This window comes from Erigeron canadensis, chromosome 1, assembly GCF_010389155.1.
Source record: "Erigeron canadensis isolate Cc75 chromosome 1, C_canadensis_v1, whole genome shotgun sequence".
NCBI classification, from domain to species: Eukaryota; Viridiplantae; Streptophyta; class Magnoliopsida; order Asterales; family Asteraceae; genus Erigeron; species Erigeron canadensis.
In genome coordinates, this window is record NC_057761.1 from 60,064,337 (window position 1) to 60,084,173 (window position 19,837).

Below are 19,837 nucleotides of genomic sequence, written 5' to 3' on the forward strand. Positions count from 1 at the left end.
ATGCATGATCACAGTTGGGAAATAGTGGCTGGAGATTTAATAAAGTTCACATATGGTGAAATGGCACGCGTGACAAGAAACTTTGGAGATCACATAAGCTTGGGCAAGGATGGATTTGGAAAGCTTTACAAAGGTTGGGTCGATAAAATGACATATTCCCCATGTAAGGATGATACCGGTTTGCCCGTTGTCGTTAGGAAACTTTTTCAGTACAGACATGTAAGTCTAGGAAAGGTCGATATATTGAAGCATATACGTACTATTTTACCATTATTTCTGATTATCACTTAATGGTCTGGATTTACTTTTCCAACATTTACTTATGGACGCATATACAATATATATTTATTACAATAAAACTTTGCATTATCTGCATATATATATATATATATACTTCTTTCATGAGATGCATGCAGTGGTGACAGTTGATCACTTTGAATGCAGTTTGACCTAGAAATGATGAAGAAAAACTACCGTCATCCAAACCTTGTTAAACTCATAGGATACTGCTTGGAAGGTGAAAAGCTCTTACTTGTGCATGAATTCATGCATAACGGAAACTTTGATGAGCTCCTTGGTAGTGGTAAGTACGTAGCCCAGACGTTAATCAAATCCGTGTAACAATGGAAGTTTCATTGCAAATTCATCATTTATATATGTCTTGCGTGTAGGAGCTGTAGCACGACTTTCGTTGGCTACAAAGGTGAAAATAGCAGTAGGAATTGCTCGAGGAATTGTTTTCTTGAACAACATGGAAAATTTCAGTGAGTCTGGGCTATACAGATACAAGATAATGCTTGACAAGGTAGCTAGCTATTTTGGTATTTGCTTTAAAATTTAGTACAAAATGCAAGTAAGGTGATAGGGTAGCTGTTTATCCCATTTCACTGAAAACAGTCAATATCAAATGTTTTAGATTACGATTAATTACGTCCCGTCCTCTAGCACAAACACCTTACAGTTCCAAATTTCCACTCACATATGAATGCACATAACTAAGTAGGATTCATACATTAGTTCCCCAAGTAATTATAAGTTAATCGGTCGTTTGAAAGTCTATGGCTCGATACTTTATTATCAATGGAGCAAGCTAGTTTTGACCCTAGCTTATAGCAATATTATCATACGAGCTTAGATAGTGACTTCAAATCTTCAATAGCAGAGAAACATACTACACTCAAAGGGTCAAGTCATTGCTTGCTGACCGGTTGACCGCCCAGTACTCTTAATTAAGAACACACAGATATATATAGGGAAAAGTGAATATAAGGTTGTGTGGCACCTAAGCTTAGGTGTGGAACCCCTCACATACAAATTTTTTAATATTTTTTGATTAATGAATAAATGCTTGGGCCCCCATGGTTTTTATGGATTAAAAAAACAATATGTGAGTGTTTGACACCTAAACTTAGATAACTAACAGCCTTATATTCCCATCCCCCATATATATATATGGGATTTGAAAAAAGATTTGTAGGTTAACCACCACCAAACCAGTTGCACATCACCACCGGTTGCACACTGCAGTGCACTCTTGTCCATCTTGATGAAACTAGAAACTAGATACCCATCGACTGCCAATCATAATCATACAAACATGAAATGTCATATGTAAACGGATAACCTCCACACACCACCGCCAGACCGCCACTCTAGGTTATTGTGAGCTAATTCTCACAATTATATCAAACGTGGGAGGTGGTTCTTTGCCATACTTTTACTCTGATTTACTTTTTTAATGCTATATATTTGACACGCCATCATCGGTTTTAACGTATTTACGATACTTGTAGGAATTTACGGCGAAGCTTTCAGATTATGACGTTACTAAGATAGTATACGGTTACTGTACATGTGCGTATGATAAAGGGGATCCTAGCTACTATTATCCCGGGTGTGGTAAGTTACTTCAAGTCTCAAGTGTCTCAAATTACTACCCCTAATAATGACAATAATAAAAGGAACAACAAAAACTAACAAACCAATAATGAATAGCAATAGCAAGCAAAGCTTTCATTATAGCTGTAGTTCGGTAAGGCAATTGCATACTTCTAATTAAACAAATGCCATTTCATTTTTTTAGGACCCTTGCTGCTACAGAGCAATCTCTCCGGTTTTGAAGTGGTATTCGCGGAGATTCTAACAGGGAAGCGAATCTTCCTTGAAAAAGAAAATTGGTTGGAATTTGAAGAAAACTACTACTATAAAAATCTTGCAAAAATATGTTATACAAGTTGCAATGATATGGATTCAGAATCACGGATGCTAACAATTTTGAAGGAGTTTGACAAGATGCAATCAGGGCCGGAACTGATAATCACTGATAATTGATGGGCCAGGCCAAGAGCCCAAGACCAAAAAGAATCAAAGTATAAAGCAAAAGACGATATGCTAGTACGCGAATCACCACCAAACCGTTGCGGTTACCACAAGTGGCGGATCCACCTTACAATGAGGGTGATCCCATGCCGCTCCTCGAGTTTGCTTAATTGTTATAAATTTTTCGTAGTTTATATCAAATAGTTCGATCACTTCTATCCTACGTTTTCAGTTGGTATTTGTTATTGTTATAAAGGGTTATAAAGGGTCTCAGCCCAAGATAAAAAAAGAAAAGAATTCCAAGCCCACTTGCTAGTTGAAATATCTGGTAACGTTCCTTCTTTTACTCTTTCACGTCTTGTAGTACTGTAGGTTAAGAACTTAAGATAGGTTGAATATAAAATAAATCACCAAAAGCCTTTTATTTTATATTTTTATCAAAAGTTCTTACATAGCGCTTTACATTTTATAGGGATGTTTAAAGAGGTATTTTGTTTTTATGATTTTAAATTTTTAAATAATTTAACAAATGGACTTTTGACTTTTATTTTATGAGTTTTTTTAATAATATTGATATTGCTTTAAAACTAAAAAATAGTTTTAATCAACATTTAATTAACTAATGGGCAAATATTATTTAATTATGCATATACTATATGGACTATGAAATATCATTGTATGACACGATATTTTAATTTTCCTTTTTATTTTTTTTTACCATTCGTTAAAGTGTACGTCGTTAATGATTGGTGCTCCTTGCGAAAAAACTGTTTGGATCCGCCACTGGTTACCACTATCTTTGTCGTATCATGCGGACATCCATCTTATATATATATATATATATATATATATATATATATATAATATAGGGGTAAGTACCCCGAAATGTAAATAACCATGAATAAATGTCTATTGTATTATAGTGAGAATGAACTAAGGTTTTGGACATTGTATGTTGACAACATGGTAATTGTCCAAATCATATACAATTGGTATACGTGATAACCCATATGAGATGTCACGCCCAAGTTTTTTGATTAGTTGGTTACATGATTAGAACTTTTTATATTAATTTGTCAACATACAATGTTTAAAATCTTAATTCGTTCCTACTATAAATATTTTTTCATAATTACTAACATGTGAATATTTATCCCTATGTAATAATACTAGCATGGTACCCGTGCGTTGCAGTGGATACCTATAACAAGATGTCTCATGTAGTGATTAATGAACATAGCATAAATGGACAATCAATTAAAATTAAAACTTTCAAATTAAGGAGAGGGTTGTTTTTTGTAGGGGTGTATTTTGGACAATTCCCCCTATGTAACTTTCAACGGAAGGTGTATTTTTTTTATTAAGTAGTATAGATAATACAAGGCTAAAAATATTTGATAAAGGTTATAATCTACTTTGCATACAGTTTGTCAAGATTTGAAAAGTTATACTGTAATACCTTCATTAATTTCTTGTACGTTTTTATACATGTGGAAGGGAATATGAGGTTGTTAGACACTTAAGTTGGGTGAAAAACCCCTGACATGTCATTTTTTAAAAATAAAAAACATATGGACGCAAACATTTATTCAAAACATTAAAAATTAGTATGTGAGGGGTTTTCACCCAAGTTAGTTGCATAATAGCACCATACTCACTGTTCCCTTTTTATACATTTAGTCAAATATGTATATTATAGCTTATACTTAATCTATACTATATTATAAAATATATCTATTATTGATTTTCAACATTTAACTTAAAATTTCAATATTGATTTTAAGTTTCAACAATGAACATATTATAATGCATGTTGTATCATATATCATAACCACATTACATCAATAACTGTTTCCACTACTCACCGGCGCCATGGCCACCACCACCAATCTCCGCCTCCACCACCTCCGCTCGCCACCACCCGTCCCGCCACCGCCGCTATTACATCACCACCACCGCTGTAACGCGCGAATGCCTTTCTCTCGTAATTGTTAATTAATTATGAAATACATGTATACTTTTTTTAATTAACTGAGATATGATCTTCTATGCTAATGCTACTACACTTAAAAAACTTCTGGCAAACGATAAAAATCATGCTAAGAAATTGAGTTAACCGAAAAAAAAAAAGTACTGGTATTAGTTGTTTATTAAAATATTTTTAAAGGCTTGGGATAGGTATGTGTGTGGGAGGGAGAGTCAACAATCAGTCTTCGGAAAGAAAAGTCAAAAATGGAATGATTTGTCAGTCACCCCCTTCGATCAATTGAAGTCCCCCACCGCTGCCATTTCCACCTTTCATTCTCTCTCTCTCTCTCTCTCTCAGAGCCATATTGCGTGTGGGTGTGTATTTTGGTTTCTACTTGTATTCAACAAGTACTCTTCCTAAAAGCCAAGTCAATCAATCATATATATATATATATATGGCAGTAAGTTCCATTCTTTTTTCCTTTGGATCTGTTTTAACAATCATGATTATGTTCTAGTATTTCTGTAACTTTTAGGTTTTATTTTGTGGCTTTTAAATGTTGTATGTGAGATATGCTAATTTAGTTTATATGTTGACGTTTTTCCAGTGTGATTTATCTGCTATTAGGATATTCCTGGTACTAGTTTTATAGTTAAGTAACAGTTCAGGCAAATCTTCAGAAAAGATGAATTTAGCACTAGGAAATTTGCTAATTGGAGGAACGATTATCAGAGTGTCAATTCTACAATATTTTAGGTTTGTATGGTTTGTTAGGAGTAGAAACCATTACATGTAATTAGAGATATTGAGAGTTATTGTATGGACAACCAAATAACAGTGCTACAAGTTTCATGGGTTGTAACAGTGCTACAATCTTGACTTGTTATTAAAGCCTTAGAGGTGACAAATGAAAGGTTTGATTAATGAACTAAAAGGTAGTAATTTCTACATCGAGTCCAACAAGTTGGTTCAATTTGGTTGACATGCAAATACTCAACATCTTGTTATACTATACGTTTTGTAACATTGCAATTGAGATCGACACAAAATGACAAGCATTTACATCTAGGATCATCCTTTTAACCTGAATGAGACTGATAACAAGCATCACAAAACTGTCCACCAAATTACTAGACATGTTTTTAAGACGGGCGCTTTTATTTGCATAAACTTCTTAAGTAAATAACCGAGTAACTAATCCACATCGAGAATATTTTCAAGCAGCAAACAATTACCCTAGAAAATTTCTATGTGCATATTTACAACTTCATAATTTGAACTTTTACACAAACCAACTTTTAGACTAACATGAAGATGGGCCGGGGTAGAACACTTACAAAATTATCTGTGCATGCATGAACTTATATTGAGAATGTGTCACTTATCTCCAGCCCTGATTTCATTGTTCATGAAGAAAGTGGCAATTGGTCTTCCTCGTGCAAAGTATAGATATTACTACAGGGTATAATAATAGCATAGATACAAATATTTTCTAATTTGGAAACCAAACATAACAAAAAAGAAAAAAAAACTTATGGTTTCTTCCATGTTACTTATATTTAACCTTGTCTTTCTTTGGTAAGAATAATGTGTGGTTCCCCCGTTAGGACTTAGGAGTTTTTGGTAATTAGGATGCCTTTTTTTAAGATTTTTCTTGCACGGTACCGTGTTATATAATTGTTCTTGATGCTGATTCCTAAGAAATTACTCTCTGTTGAGCTTAACATAGGGTCCAATATCTGCATTCTTGCTTAACAAATTCAGCATTAGAGCCTTTTTTTAGGTGATAGGACTTGGTTCTAGTTTATGGACGCTGAACAGTCTCTTGCCTGCTATTTCTGATTTAATTTACTATGATGGTATTAAAAAGTTGAACCTTTTGACCACAAAGGTCAAAATGTATCTCTGGTTCTTGATGGTATACAACGCTTTGCTGCTGCATTACTTGATAATGTAGTTTATTTTAGACAATCTACTTCGAGAAAGCAAAGAAAGGTCAGATGCAGAAATGACACCAAGATTCCTGACCTTTTGCCATTGTGTTTGAAAGTGATTTTGATTATATTGCTTTTTCAGGGATCAATAATTTAGTTTATAGAATTGGGTTGGGTGTCTTGAGATTGATTGATATTATTCCATATCCCATATGTCATTTTGTTGATTCTGATTATTCAATATCCCACTTGTCATCTTGTTGATTCTGATTATTCCATATCCCATAATAGATACTGTCATACTGGTACACATAGCCAAACACCCCTAATAGTGAACCTTCATTCCAGGGCCAAGAAGAAGCTGAACGCAAGACTGCCGACTCCAGAAAGTTTGAATCAGAGACACCAAAGAACCAAGATGCATCAAGACGAAAAAACAGCCGTGAAGGTGATCTAAGTAGATCATTTGATTCCCCATCACATCCTAAAAAGGTGTCAACACCCCAACATCACCAGTCAAGCGAAGCGACAAGGAGTAACACGGCTTCTCCAATGTGGGAAAGAAAGGTTTCATCTGATGGTACCAATGGTGTGACCTCTTCCACTCCTGGAAGATCCCGGTTGAGGCAAGTTACCCTTGGTGATGAAAGCGTAAGTTCCTAAAGCAGTTTGAATACTTGGACTTTGTGATATGATTTTAATGGTGCATATGGTTTGGCAGCCTGATGACAGCACTGCTGTTCCGGTGTTCGGTGACTGGGATGATAGTAATCCCGCTTCAGCTGAAGGTTACTCTCACATATTCAACAAAGTACGAGAGGAGAAGCATGGCGGTGGTGGAAAGTCTCCGAGGATAACGAGTGAGCACTCTCAATTTTATGGTCAAAGACCCGAGAGTAAAAAGGTAAAAGGTCCACTTCTTGTGAATGGGTCGCTTTGGAATTATGTTTTTTTACGAGGCAAATGGGTGGAAAAAAAGTTTAGCTAAACAAGAAGCAAACCAAATCAGTCGAATGCTGTTTGGATAGTGTCCCCTAAGTTGGTTTTGTTCAACAATTAGATTATTTTTGTAGTTATATAGCTTTTGTAAGTAAAATGGACTAAAAAGTCTACTTAATCTGACCCATCGCGTTTCTGTACTAAGAAATAACCGTAACCTACCCATTTTGACACATTTACTTGTATCAACACATTTAGTAGCCACGATTACTATCAACTCCGCAAGATTTTCAATTGCTTCTACTTTTTTTAGGGGTGTGGCTGCTTCCCATGGAGCAGAAAGTGACTTCCGGCTGGCCACTGGAGTAAATGCGGATTGTACTTTATAAATAAGCAAGGTGTTTGTAAACTGCATTCTTTCTTGTTCATAGATTGTAGGCAAAACTCTTCCTATTGTCGTACAGGGAGGATTTATTTCCTATCTGTCCCATTGTATGCTTCTTTTATTGAATGAAATCAGAAAAAGATAGCAAGAATGATTTGGGTCAAATTTTCATTACCTTTCCAGGTATGTAATTTTGTAACAGGTAAATCTAGATATATGTGACCAATCAACAGTTCCCGTTAATCTTTTTGATCATACATATATGTATTATATAGTCTTTTTGATCATACATATATGTATTATACCCAACACTTAGGAAATGTTGATATATATACGTATTCTACCCAACAGTTCCCATTGAAGATCGCATGCTCTTTGATATTTCTTGTTTTTTGTTCTCTCTCTAATAATATTCTGATGTATCGTTATATTGATGAAGATGATATGCTCCGTGCATTATCACTCCAAGGGTAAGGGCCTCCATGTGTAGAATCAGACTCCAACTTTGCAGCTATTTCTTTCCTCACATGTCTGACAAAACCCATGCATATATTTTTAAACATTAGTTTTATTGGTACGACACATCTGAAGGACAATTGAGTCCGTCCTCGAGTTTCAGATGCTTATTAAACTTTCTTTAAATTCATGGGTGCGGGTGGGTGTGCGGGTGCTTTCCATATGGTTGTAAATTCTTGGTTGTAAATTGTTTTTTTTTTGTTCGTAAATTCGAGGCAAGCATGCCCTTCCTCGTGGTTAGAAGTTAATTAAACGACTGTTTTTCCTATCCTTTCATCTCTATCTTTAAAATATATATAAAAGAGAAACTTTAAATCAAAAATAAAAAAGTTCTCTATCTTTAAAATATATATAAAAGAGAAACTTTAAATCAAAAATAAAAAAGTTTATATTTTGGATGAAGTTTAACTTTTAATTAGAACCATTAGATCAAAATATTGATGTCATATACCTTTTTTAGCTTTCTAGATTTAATTTTTATTTCATAAATTTTAAATAATTATTATTTCCTTATATAAATTTGTAGACAAAATAATTATTGTTATTTAATGATACGAGAAACTAATATTATTTACGTTTTACATTATTTTTCATATTTAGAATCAAGTTTGTCTTTTTTAAAACAAGATTTCATGTTTTAATGTAATACGTTTTTATTAAATTATAAGTTATAGAGTTTTTATCATATGACGTAATAAATAAATATAAGTTATAAACATTTAGTTTTACATCATAAGTATCTTATTATATTTAATTCAACGTTTTGAAAACCAAACCGGATGTTAAACCGACCTTCTTACCATTTCACTGTTCGGAACCGTCGGATCAATCGAGCCGGATTAAAAAACCGGATAATATAATATAATATGTATACACACACACACACTAGATTACGCCGGTGCGATGCACAGATTGAAATACTTTCCAATAATTATTCAACGAGTTTTATGTTATTAAATAACTAAAAAACATGTACGAAATTTATAGTAAACTATCATATTTATATATCAAAAGAATATTGTATGAAAGTTGCAAAGATATTATGAATAGATTAGCACAATATACGATGTATAGATTGATAATAAAATTTGCTTAATAATTTTAGTGGATAACTAAATTATTCAACGAAAACGTTAAAGCACAAACACAATGACAATGCAAACATACTCGGATGCATGAAAGACATCCAAACAAAGCGGAAACCTTACATAACAAGTTCTTTAACGAAAATGTATCCACTTTCCAATGGTGTGATCACTTTAAACCGGAATTTTAACCACCACTAATTTAACTTCATGTTTTTAGTGGTTTAATTACTATCGGCATAAATATTTATCAGCTTATAATATTATATAAATTTAACATGTCATTCATTATATATGTTTCCCGCGTATTTCGCTGGTAATAATCTAGTTGTTTTCTATATGTATATATGGATAAATTTTGTTTTAGTTCTTGACTAGAATGTTTACCCCGCGCGTTGCCGCAGGATTTTGTTTCAGCGATACGTCATGTAATTTTAGTTATTGCGAGGAAGTTTGTTGTCAACTCAGTTTTATTATGTTAGTTCTTTTAAAATATCTTCATTAACCTTTTACATCAATTATCTAAACCACTCGGCGCTGACACCACTAACGTCGCTGTCACTACTATCTGTCGCTGCCACCACTACATTGTGGCTGTCACGATCACCGCCACATGGGTATCGTGCTAGTTTATTTTTTAGATATTTTATTTTTCAGAATCTCCATATTTTATTATGTAGATAAATATGTAAACAGTTGTAAGTCGTTGAATATGGGTTGGGCACTGGGCAGTTGTCCGTAAGTTGATTGTGTTGGAAATTATTAGAAAATAATAGTACAAAAGAAACGTGTTTTAGTACGTAGCTTAATCGAGACTTGTGGGTAGCGCAACAAAGGAAAAAAAAACTTTAGCACAACTGGCCAACTGCAGTCGCTGATGGCTTACTTTTGTTTTTGTTAGGGGCTACAGTTAGCAAAATCCTAAGATTAATAGGATGTCTAAAAACATAAAACAAATTAATAACTATATTAATGCAAACAATGACACTCTCATGAACGGTGATGTAATATATTGTCTTGATTTAAATATTACATTAATGTAATATGTAAAAAACAATGCAAGTTATTATAAATTAAAAACTGCTATATATATGAAACAGAGGAAATTAATCAAAACTAAATGTTTAAAAGTAAAATCGTAAATGTATGAAAGTTGTTTGATGTAAACATGAGAGCCCAAAAGTTTGGTGTCAAAAAACTGAAACTGAAGACTTTAATGAGGGCAAAAGCTAGAAGTTAAAAACTTTATAAGTTAAAAATTAAAAGATATAAATTATAAGGGGTCAAAAGTGAAATTTTAAAGTTATTTATTGTGTTTGTTTTATATGTGCAATACACACTTGTACATTGTATATATAGATAACTTGTAAAAGCATATAGCTTTTTAGTATGTATATAATTAGGTGATCAAACGTACTTCAGAAGTTAATTTGTCTAGTTTCGGAACCATTACACACACACACACACACATATAGGGGAAAGATAATTTGAGACCAACTAAAAAAAATCCAAAAAAGGACCATTGATTTTCGTAACTTACACACCACCATCATCATCTACTACGATATACAAGACTTTTTTGTAAAAACACTAAGACTTTCCAGCGACGGCCCACAGAAAAATCATGTGTAAGTTAAGTTACACAACTTACACATGTGTAAGTTAACTTACACATGATTTTCTGGTGGGCCCGTCGCCGGAAAGTCTTAGTGTTTTTACAAAAAAAGTCTTGTATATCGTAGTAGATGATGATGGTGTACAAAAATCAATGGTCCTAGTTGGTCTTAAAATAAGAGGTGGTCTCAAAATATCTTACCCCTATATATATATATATATTTGAGAACTATTCACATATGAATATAGGTTATTATAACTATAACTTGATAGTTCATATGTAAGCGAATATGTCCACATATATCATTTACATATAAACATAAAGTCATAATATTAGAAGTTCTTTCAATTCAAATGGTTCTCGCATGAACCTTTTCATATATATATACATATATATATATATATATGCTCTCACGGTTCTCATAAATAGAAAGGCTCTGAGAAGAACCTTACCCTTCGACCAACAAAACAATCATGCGCACAATTATTGAACATAAATTGAAACTAGTTTGTACTATGAAGAGAATTTTGCATGTGCTTTGACATTTCTTAACTACTCTGGTATCGACCCTTGGCATATGATCCGCTGCATCATGTAGTCGTTGATGACGATGGTTCACATCTTGCCTTAACAGCCAGGGATTTCACAGTCCCGGGGCATGGGTCGCCAAATACAGAATTTGAGACTTCTATTTTGCAGCTATTTCTTCCCTCACAGGCCTGTCAACAATTCATTAATTGAAGCAAATTAAATAAGAAACAGATCTTTATAGGGAAGAGTTTAACAATTAACATTATGGGACCAGTTTGACAAGCCTGGAAAGCCAACCATGGGTTTCAAAACAAGGATAGCACGCATGGGTGGCGAGCAAAAGGGACAAGTCACCAATGTTGTCCAGGTGAACAACAGATAGCAACAAGCAAGATATGGAACACGGTGGTGCGGTATATATGTGTGTGTGATGCATGTATATTACCTTGGACACTATGGACGATGAAGTTGGTGCGTGGCAATTGCCTATGGAGAACGCCTGGCAGCTACCTTGGGGAGTTCCATAGCTAGCAAACTCTATGGACACAACTGTATAACCATCTTCACATTGCAATTGCATCACTGGTTCCATCTGGATTACGGAAGGTTCTCCATTGATGTCTTTTGGATAGGACCACATTTGAAGAGGTGGATAATAATCCTCAAAAACGTGAGCACAGACAGTTTTGACAAAAACTGTCTTGACAGAAATCTCAAATGGGTTCCCTCCTGTCTCGTCAAATACAACGAGTAGATTATCTGATGGCTGTAACCATGATCGTGGCACATGGTACCTGTTTTAGAGGTATATCTACATCAATACTACAATCACTTCTACTATGTTTCTGTTAAGTTTTTTAGTTAAGTTTCATGGTAAAAAACTAAAAATATACATGAAATATGCTAAGAAATATACCAAATCTGAGTAGGCTTGCCACAATTTGTAGTACATTTGTCTGGACCATAAAACCCACGATAATCGCAAGTTTCCTGACAACCATATTTTCTGGTAACAAGGGTCCAGTATCTTCCTATATGGTGTCCGTTGACCCAAGCTTGACCTTTATCCATACTGCTCACGTCAAGAACCACTGGATCTTTCCCAGGAGGGGAATCAAAATATGTCTGCCATACATAAAAGAGAAGAAAGTAACATTGGTATATATAACTTGCCACTACTTCCGAGCACACAGAAAATTGATTTTTAGCTGAGGATAATCGGATTAATAATGTTCGTTTGTGCTTGGGTGGAAACACAAGGATAGACCTTTGGTTTAGATGATTTTTGTGGTGGTTAAGAGGATGTGTTGGGATATATGAGCAGTGATTAGCTCTAATTTCTTAGTGAGCAATATAAGTTAATACAAAAAGATTGAAATAAGCATAACATCTAGGGGTTGGGTTTACCTTGTACCAGGAAAGGATTGATGGAACTTCGTCATGTGTCAAATTAGTCCAAACCGAACTTCTGTCAGCATCAGTAGCATATAATTTCATGAATTCACCTTTAAGCCCAACCTATGATACAAATGCTAGCAGTTTGGTCGGTGAAGCATAATCTTAATTATACCAATATAGATGCAAAAATAAAAAAGCTTGATTTTCATTAGTCTTCTTTCTTGCAAAATATCAGTAATCTTCGTCACGTTACACTAAGTCATGACGCTTGATCAGTTAAGCTTATTCTGGATTTTCAAAACCTCGTTGCTAGATAGCAAGTAAAGTAGGATATTCATTTGATTAAACACCAAGTGCATAGAAGACTGGAAATTGCTTAAAATACTTTGAACTTTGAAGGTAATGCTGAAAGCAGTACATCAGAAAAGTACCTGATAGGTCCATGTTGAATGTGTGAGATCAATATCCCCATTCTTGAATCCATTTAGAGTGGTCCGACCCTTCAATCCTGCTCCATCTTTCTCAAAAAAGGGACCATAGTTCTGAAGGATGTATAACATTATATTGAGATTGAAATAAATTAACCTGGTTACATACTATGACTCACTAGTAGAAAAATATCACATAGGGACTGATTTCTATGAGAGAAATAGAGATGTTAAATGGGTCGTTTGGGTAGCACGTCAAAATGAGTCTGGTCGACATAAAAATACTTGTCCAAAATGTTTTATATTGCTAAATATATGTTTACAACATTACATAACTTCATGTTTTCAACTAATACTATATTTTTTTTGAAGAAGAGAAATTATTTAGCAGGTATGATTCAATTCGTCCCTTGAGCGACTTTCTTCATGTTTGATCCGTTCCCTTATAATCTGATTGTATCATTTTACCCATGATACTGTAACAAAAGAATATAAATGAAATGGTATACTATAGTTCAAGGAACTACAATACGAACTAATACTATCCATTGCAGGAAAAAATGGCGCCAATACACACATGGAAGTGCTAATTGCATAGAATTCTCCGAGAATTCCCTCCATGGAAGCACTATAAATATAGATTCTATATTCTAACTTCATCAAGCATATTATGTGATATTTTATTACCTGCAAGCCTACTGTCTGCGATAATAACATCAAGTCATTGTATCCTTTCTTAAGTTGAACTACTTGAGCAACCTTGATCCAGTAACCATTTGCACTTCCTTTATTTCCAATACATTTGTAACACATCAGGGCTAGGTTTCTGTAAGTTTGTAATGGCATGACATGCAATTTCAAAGAAATAGAACACGCTAGGTTTAATTTCTGTGCATATGGGTCAAATGTGTAAAATAAAAATAGGTTAGAAGTAAACGAGTCAAAACTAATTGCAAGGCACCCAAAGTGTATTTTTAATGCATATAACCTCAACTAAATCATTTTTATTTGAAAAAAATCGTCAAAAAGGATAGCTTTTTTAAAGAACATTAGACAACTACCTTTTGATTAAAAAATTGCCAAAAAGTGTTTAATATCAAGTCAACCGGACTAAGTCTTACAAAAATACCAGTTTTGAGCCATTGTCCAACCCACCCAATTTGCCACCTTCTAAGTGTGCTGGGACTTTCACTAAACATAATGCACTAGCAATTAGCAAGAAAAATGTATCTTATTGTGTAAGGTCAATAATATTTAATTTCCCCAATGAATCTAAAGATGTACAGTGATGCAACACAACAAACTAGCAAGGTTAAGACATTCATTAGATAAACATTAAATTAGACACACAATATGAAATTACTTACAGCATGAACAGTAAGGTTACCTATAAGTTGTCCATTAATGAAGATACGAACCACATCACGCATGCTATCAATTGTAAGTGCAGGACTAACTGCATTTTCCTTCCAGTGTGCAATGTCCTCATCAGATACGTAGACTCTGCATTTCATAGACGCAAAAACGCATTACTAAAAGCTCTTTAAGGAGTAAAATAAGGATAATTGACACCAAATGAAGATACATGTCAGACTCTTTGAATATAACTTTACCCATGGTGTACCTGGTAAAATAAGGTATTTTAACACAACATGTGCAAAGAATTTAGTTGTCACAAGTACAAATTCTAACAATATACCTCTACCCTTGGTGTACCTGGTGAAATACCATAAATAATCTGTTCGGTCTTTTGTCACGTTTAAATGCTCTAAGATGCCTTGAACAGTAAAGTTCAGATCACTCCAAATACCAACAGGCTCCTTATATGCCATCCATGATTTGGAGACGAAAGGTACTTCCTTCTGGGTTAAGTACCCGGAAGCATCATTTTTTGTGGATGCTTTTGGCTTAATTTCCACAACTTTGATGGCGGTCTGTACCCCAACCTGATTTAAATTTGAATAAGATAAAATTTTTGTAATATCCTGAGGGAAGGGGGGGGGGGGGACCCAGCGGGAAGTAACATTGAAATAACCGAGACAGGTTTTGCAAAAATATCAGAAAAGTGCTATCAAGAGACAAAAAAAAAAATAAAAAATAAAAAATAAAAAATAAAAAATAATAATAATAATAATAATAAATGCTAAACAATTCCCTTCACATTCTGTCTCGAGCCAATATTTTGCTATGAAGTCATGGGTCAAATAAAGTTGCAAAATCAAACAGTGCGTTATATCGATGATATTACAAATGAAATAAGAGGAAAGTGTAAAACAAGGATAGAAAGAGAAATAGCTGAAATGTAGAGAAATGATGTAAACGTCACACAATGCGTCAAGCATGATTCATAACAAAGAGAGATCTAATATCACTGTCATCATCTTTAAATCCTAAAGGTAGAAACAAGGGACAGCATGAAAGGGAAAGTTTCCTGGCTACGATATGCTTCATGGAACAACTACAACGAGTCCTTCCAGAGTGAAATTTAGTGACAAAAACTTGTGTGGAAATATGTAAAAGGGACTGCCATCAGAGATGTAAATGCATATATACTTCATCTACTACATTAGCAATTTAAGTCATACCATTACCAAGGAAATTGAAGATTGTAAAGAACTACTACAATGATCAAACCTTTGCAGTGTTATATACACTATTATTGCAGTCTGGTAGTATGCTCACGGACCATGGTGGTAATGTGTATGATTGACCAAGGAATGATACAGTGATAGCTTTATTTTGATCGATATTTGCAAGAAATGCTGAGCAGATACTATTATTACCACGATACACATGTGCCTGAAGCAAAAACATGGCTGATGTCAGCTTAGAGTCACAAGTTTTATAATTAATATGAAAACTTATTGTTTTCATTGGCTATTTTTGAAGCCAATCATGTGACTTGATGTGATGAATTCTTTTTCTTTTTTTTCTGTAATAGGAGGTAACATTGCAATAAAATTTAAAAGCCGAGGGCTTTAGAAAACCTCCTGCATAGATCCTAGCTTTATGTACTCAGCTGACTCAGCAGCAACTAGTGCAGGCTCACAAAGCTTTAAGGCAGCATGCAGATCCTTTAGATGCCCCCATTTAGGCTGACTTAGAAGACCTAGACAGATTAGATCATCGTCAGTACCCACTATGAGCAATAAAAAAAAAAAGTTACATATATACATGCATGCACTGATCTTACCATACTCATCAATTGCAGCATCATGATCATAACTAGTGATATAGTTAGGCCCTCCAGAAGTCCGTCCAAAATTCGTCCCACCAAAAAACTGGTCCATAAAGAAAATTCATTATTGATCAATGACTACTGCAACAAGACAAAATTAAAGAACCGAATTTCCAACGCCACAGAAATTAAGCACTCCACTGGTAATTTGACGAGAAGAATATAAGGGACATATATCAAGTATGATAGATTGATTAACACTCTTTATTTTTGTAGGATGGAAATTCAGCATTGCTTAGTATACCATATAATAGTTCTGAAAGCTTCCTCCTCGTTCATAAAATCGAGCAACTGCAAATGCAAGGTCCTCCACGGGCCTATGAAAAAGTCTTTCTCCCCAGGGGGAAATCCTTGTGAATGGATGGAAAAACTAAGTTGCATGAAATGTAATGGAATATAAAGTACTTCTAATTCTTAACATGTTCAAGCTTGAGAATGTGAAGACAAATATGCAAAGAATTTCATACCACCATCCATCCCAATTCTCAGCCCACATTACTGGTTTCTTATCGGAGTTAGGTTTGAAACCATCACAGTAGAACCCGTTGCAGGTATCTATCTGCAAGAAAGAGAAGAGAGACATATAGCAACCAAACCAAGAAACAAAAGTCGGCACTTTTCCATTGAATCCAAAAATAAAGATAGGTGATCCACACATAATCAGCTCGTAAAGTTAAGTTGTTGCCAGTCTAAGTATTCTAAATGTTGTATAGTGAATGGATAGTTGATAGATCAGGAAGATACAATGTATTCTGGAGCATCATCTTGCCGGCACATAACCCATGGGACACCAGCTCCAAGTCCAGCAGCCATTTCTGCAGCCCATTTGATGTAGTCTTTCCCCCCTTGACCATATGAGCCTCCAATATTTCCGTACTCATTTTCAATCTGATACAATGACAGTTAGATTCAAGAAAACGTGACCGTCGTAAGTATTTACCAAATGACAAAAGGCCGGTAGCACCTAAAGAAAAACCTGCATCATAATGATTGGGCCACCTTGCCAAGAAAAGAGAGATTCGTCTCGCATCATATCTACTATTTTTTTGACAAAACGTTGCATCTCAACCTGCAAAAGGTGGTGCATGACTAATAATATTGACCATTATCAATCACTACCTGCAGCCTCTAATTAACACAAAGTAATAACAATAACCCCTGAAAATAGTCAGCTATATATCTTAAATGGCCTATGTATGAAGAATGTAACAAGATGAATGTAGAAACAGCTGCTAGCAAGCGTATTGACCTGCTGTCACATTTAACTATTAAAATGCATATCGAACCATATATGGCATCATAACATTCATAAATTGTATCCAAAAAACAAGAAATGAGATACATAAGTGATGGATTATGTAGACATAACTTATTTGGTCAGCCAGTGGTACCTTGAATGGTGCATTGTCTGTTCGGAATACGATTCCAGGAATATCACGAAGCCACACAGGGAAACCTCTGCAAAGTCATAATTTCTTAGTGTTAGATAGTAGAAATGGTCAAGCAATTGATACTTTTGATTATCATTATTAGTGATTGCTCATGAAATATATTCACATTACATAAAGGGTTGATTAACATATGCACTAGTTACTGAATACAAACTAAATAAAATTGGGCAGGGAAAGTTGATTAGACCCGAAATTCCACTCTGCACAAACATATGGACCTATTCGGAGATGAAGATACAGTCCGCTAGCTCCCACCAACTTTACGAACTTCACAAGATCATATTGTCCCTCGAAATTATACTGAACAAATTAAGTGAAGAAAATAAGACTCGGGCTGCAAGTATTAATTAATTAACAAGCTAGGTATGTAGCGGCCTAGCTAGCGCACCTGTTGTTGAAGGGGCTCATGGCCATTCCAAAAGACATAAGTTTGAATGACATCAATCCCACATTCCTTGGTCTTGGCAATCAAATCAGGCCACATCTGCATCATCATCATGACATCCATCATATCAGGTGATTTTATTAAGAGTGATCGATGAGAGATTACACTACTAAGGTCGATAACGTACATCACATATGTGTATATGCTATCATCGTATATATGAACATAGTACAATTAATATTGATATGATGTGATTATCGTACATCAAGGCCGGGAAAAAGGTAGATAGGATATAATGTGAGCAAACTGATATGAAACATAGTCTTGTATCTACCAATATATATATATATATAACTTGAACAGAGATTGAGAGTAGTGCGTTATGTACAAGAGCTATATAGATATACCTGAGGAGTGGCACGAGGATAGTGAAATTCAGCGGAAATGAGGATTCTACGTTGTCCATCAAGGATAAGTGCTCTGTGATCGTAGGTGACGTTGAATGGCTTGAAAAACTCACAGTTAGTAGCACTAATGCTGAAGAAGAACAGCATAAGCAGCTGCAGCCATTGTTTACAAACATCCATATCTTAATTATTTTTTACATTAAAGATCGATCGGCTGGCCTTAATTATATAGCTTCTTCTACAGTTCATGTTATACTTGTGTTCTTGGCACGATAAATGTTCATCATATACATACGTACTGCGGAATTAATTAATACAGTACTAAAAATTGAGGGACAAATTAAGGGAAAAAGAGATAGGAACTAATAATGAATTTCACCTTTTTCTTAATGCAGTGTACAATTGTAAAACAAATATTAATGTAAAATAAATAAGGCAAAATCTTGACCCTTAAATCATGGTTAAATTGATGCACAAAGAATCACGAAGCAATTGATGTGAAATGATTTTCATGATGCACGTTGATTATTACAGAAGAAAAACCTATTGTTTTATTTGTTTTACTTTAATACTTGTTTTATTTTACCTAAAACCTATATATATATATATATAGGATTTTTGGCCCGTGCGATGCACGGTTCTTGAATTATATTTTCAAAAACTTTTAGTATTTAATCAATAAAATTTCTAGTAAGCAACATTTAAATAAAAAATTATATAAAATTAATTGAAAGTATTTAAAATTCTAATATTCAGAATTTTCTTAATATCAGATCTACTATATTAATGAGTGGAAAAACAAAATATTATAATACATACATACATTTAGCAATAACAATTTTGTGAAATAAACTTGATATACTGACTTAGACACTTCGTACAAAACACATATTAATATAGACGTATTTATAGGTTAGTAATTAGCAAACTTATATATTGAAAAAAGGTGCTAGCAATTATTTATTTGGAAACAAATAAAAAGTTGACTATTTTATTTTATTGATATCGTAACGAAAAAAGAATGTAGTATATATTAAATGGAAAAATTCATGGAGATGACAGATAGAAAAAATCTTATGTGGCAAAGTATAAAGATAGTTTTAAGTTGAGTTGGATGGCTTTAGAATGCTAGGAAATTTTTTCTCAATAAAGGTAATATCGTTAGTTTGTAACATTAGACCTCCGTTAACCTATGTTAGTTTTTAATATCCATATAGACAGCTGAGTTGACATGTAT

General features: G+C 34.1%; 3 protein-coding genes across 3 annotated transcripts; 2 read left to right on the forward strand and 1 right to left on the reverse strand.

The window, feature by feature from the left end:
* On the forward strand, window positions 1–2,331 carry LOC122596533 (probable serine/threonine-protein kinase PBL10). Its single transcript, XM_043769134.1, has 5 exons — window positions 1–219; window positions 445–583; window positions 672–805; window positions 1,794–1,899; window positions 2,084–2,331. Exons 1-5 carry the CDS (start codon window positions 1–3, stop codon window positions 2,329–2,331), a joined length of 846 nt encoding a protein of 281 aa, XP_043625069.1.
* A 2,166-nt stretch (window positions 2,332–4,497) lies between these two features.
* LOC122579136 (RPM1-interacting protein 4-like) lies at window positions 4,498–7,711 on the forward strand. Its single transcript, XM_043751249.1, has 4 exons — window positions 4,498–4,748; window positions 6,571–6,873; window positions 6,944–7,126; window positions 7,475–7,711. The coding sequence occupies exons 1-4, from the start codon at window positions 4,743–4,745 to the stop codon at window positions 7,505–7,507; spliced, it is 525 nt and encodes a 174-aa protein (XP_043607184.1). The 5' UTR covers window positions 4,498–4,742; the 3' UTR covers window positions 7,508–7,711.
* A 3,351-nt stretch (window positions 7,712–11,062) lies between these two features.
* On the reverse strand, window positions 11,063–18,729 carry LOC122598680 (beta-galactosidase 9-like). Its single transcript, XM_043771263.1, has 19 exons — window positions 18,601–18,729; window positions 18,197–18,292; window positions 17,996–18,108; window positions 17,749–17,815; window positions 17,334–17,426; window positions 17,102–17,245; window positions 16,828–16,916; window positions 16,602–16,707; window positions 16,313–16,400; window positions 16,107–16,228; window positions 15,754–15,918; window positions 14,836–15,065; window positions 14,507–14,622; window positions 13,807–13,904; window positions 13,123–13,233; window positions 12,701–12,811; window positions 12,210–12,418; window positions 11,739–12,087; window positions 11,063–11,481 (listed from the first exon to the last, which is right to left on the reverse strand). Exons 2-19 carry the CDS (start codon window positions 18,290–18,292, stop codon window positions 11,353–11,355), a joined length of 2,436 nt encoding a protein of 811 aa, XP_043627198.1. The 5' UTR covers window positions 18,601–18,729; the 3' UTR covers window positions 11,063–11,352.
* Window positions 18,730–19,837: the final 1,108 nt, after the last annotated feature.

Coding starts and splice junctions, on each gene's coding strand:
- LOC122596533 (XM_043769134.1), top strand. CDS start 1: ATGCATGATCACAGTTGGGAAATAGTGGCTGGAGATTTAATAAAGTTC. Junction 220..444: donor AACTTTTTCAGTACAGACAT/GTAAGTCTAGGA, acceptor CTTTGAATGCAG/TTTGACCTAGAAATGATGAA. Junction 584..671: donor TGATGAGCTCCTTGGTAGTG/GTAAGTACGTAG, acceptor TCTTGCGTGTAG/GAGCTGTAGCACGACTTTCG.
- LOC122579136 (XM_043751249.1), top strand. Junction 6,874..6,943: donor TTACCCTTGGTGATGAAAGC/GTAAGTTCCTAA, acceptor ATGGTTTGGCAG/CCTGATGACAGCACTGCTGT. Junction 7,127..7,474: donor AAAGACCCGAGAGTAAAAAG/GTAAAAGGTCCA, acceptor TACTTTTTTTAG/GGGTGTGGCTGCTTCCCATG.
- LOC122598680 (XM_043771263.1), bottom strand. CDS start 18,292: ATGTGGCCTGATTTGATTGCCAAGACCAAGGAATGTGGGATTGATGTC. Junction 17,246..17,333: donor GCCCAATCATTATGATGCAG/GTTTTTCTTTAG, acceptor TCATTGTATCAG/ATTGAAAATGAGTACGGAAA. Junction 12,812..13,122: donor ATTCAACATGGACCTATCAG/GTACTTTTCTGA, acceptor TTTGTATCATAG/GTTGGGCTTAAAGGTGAATT.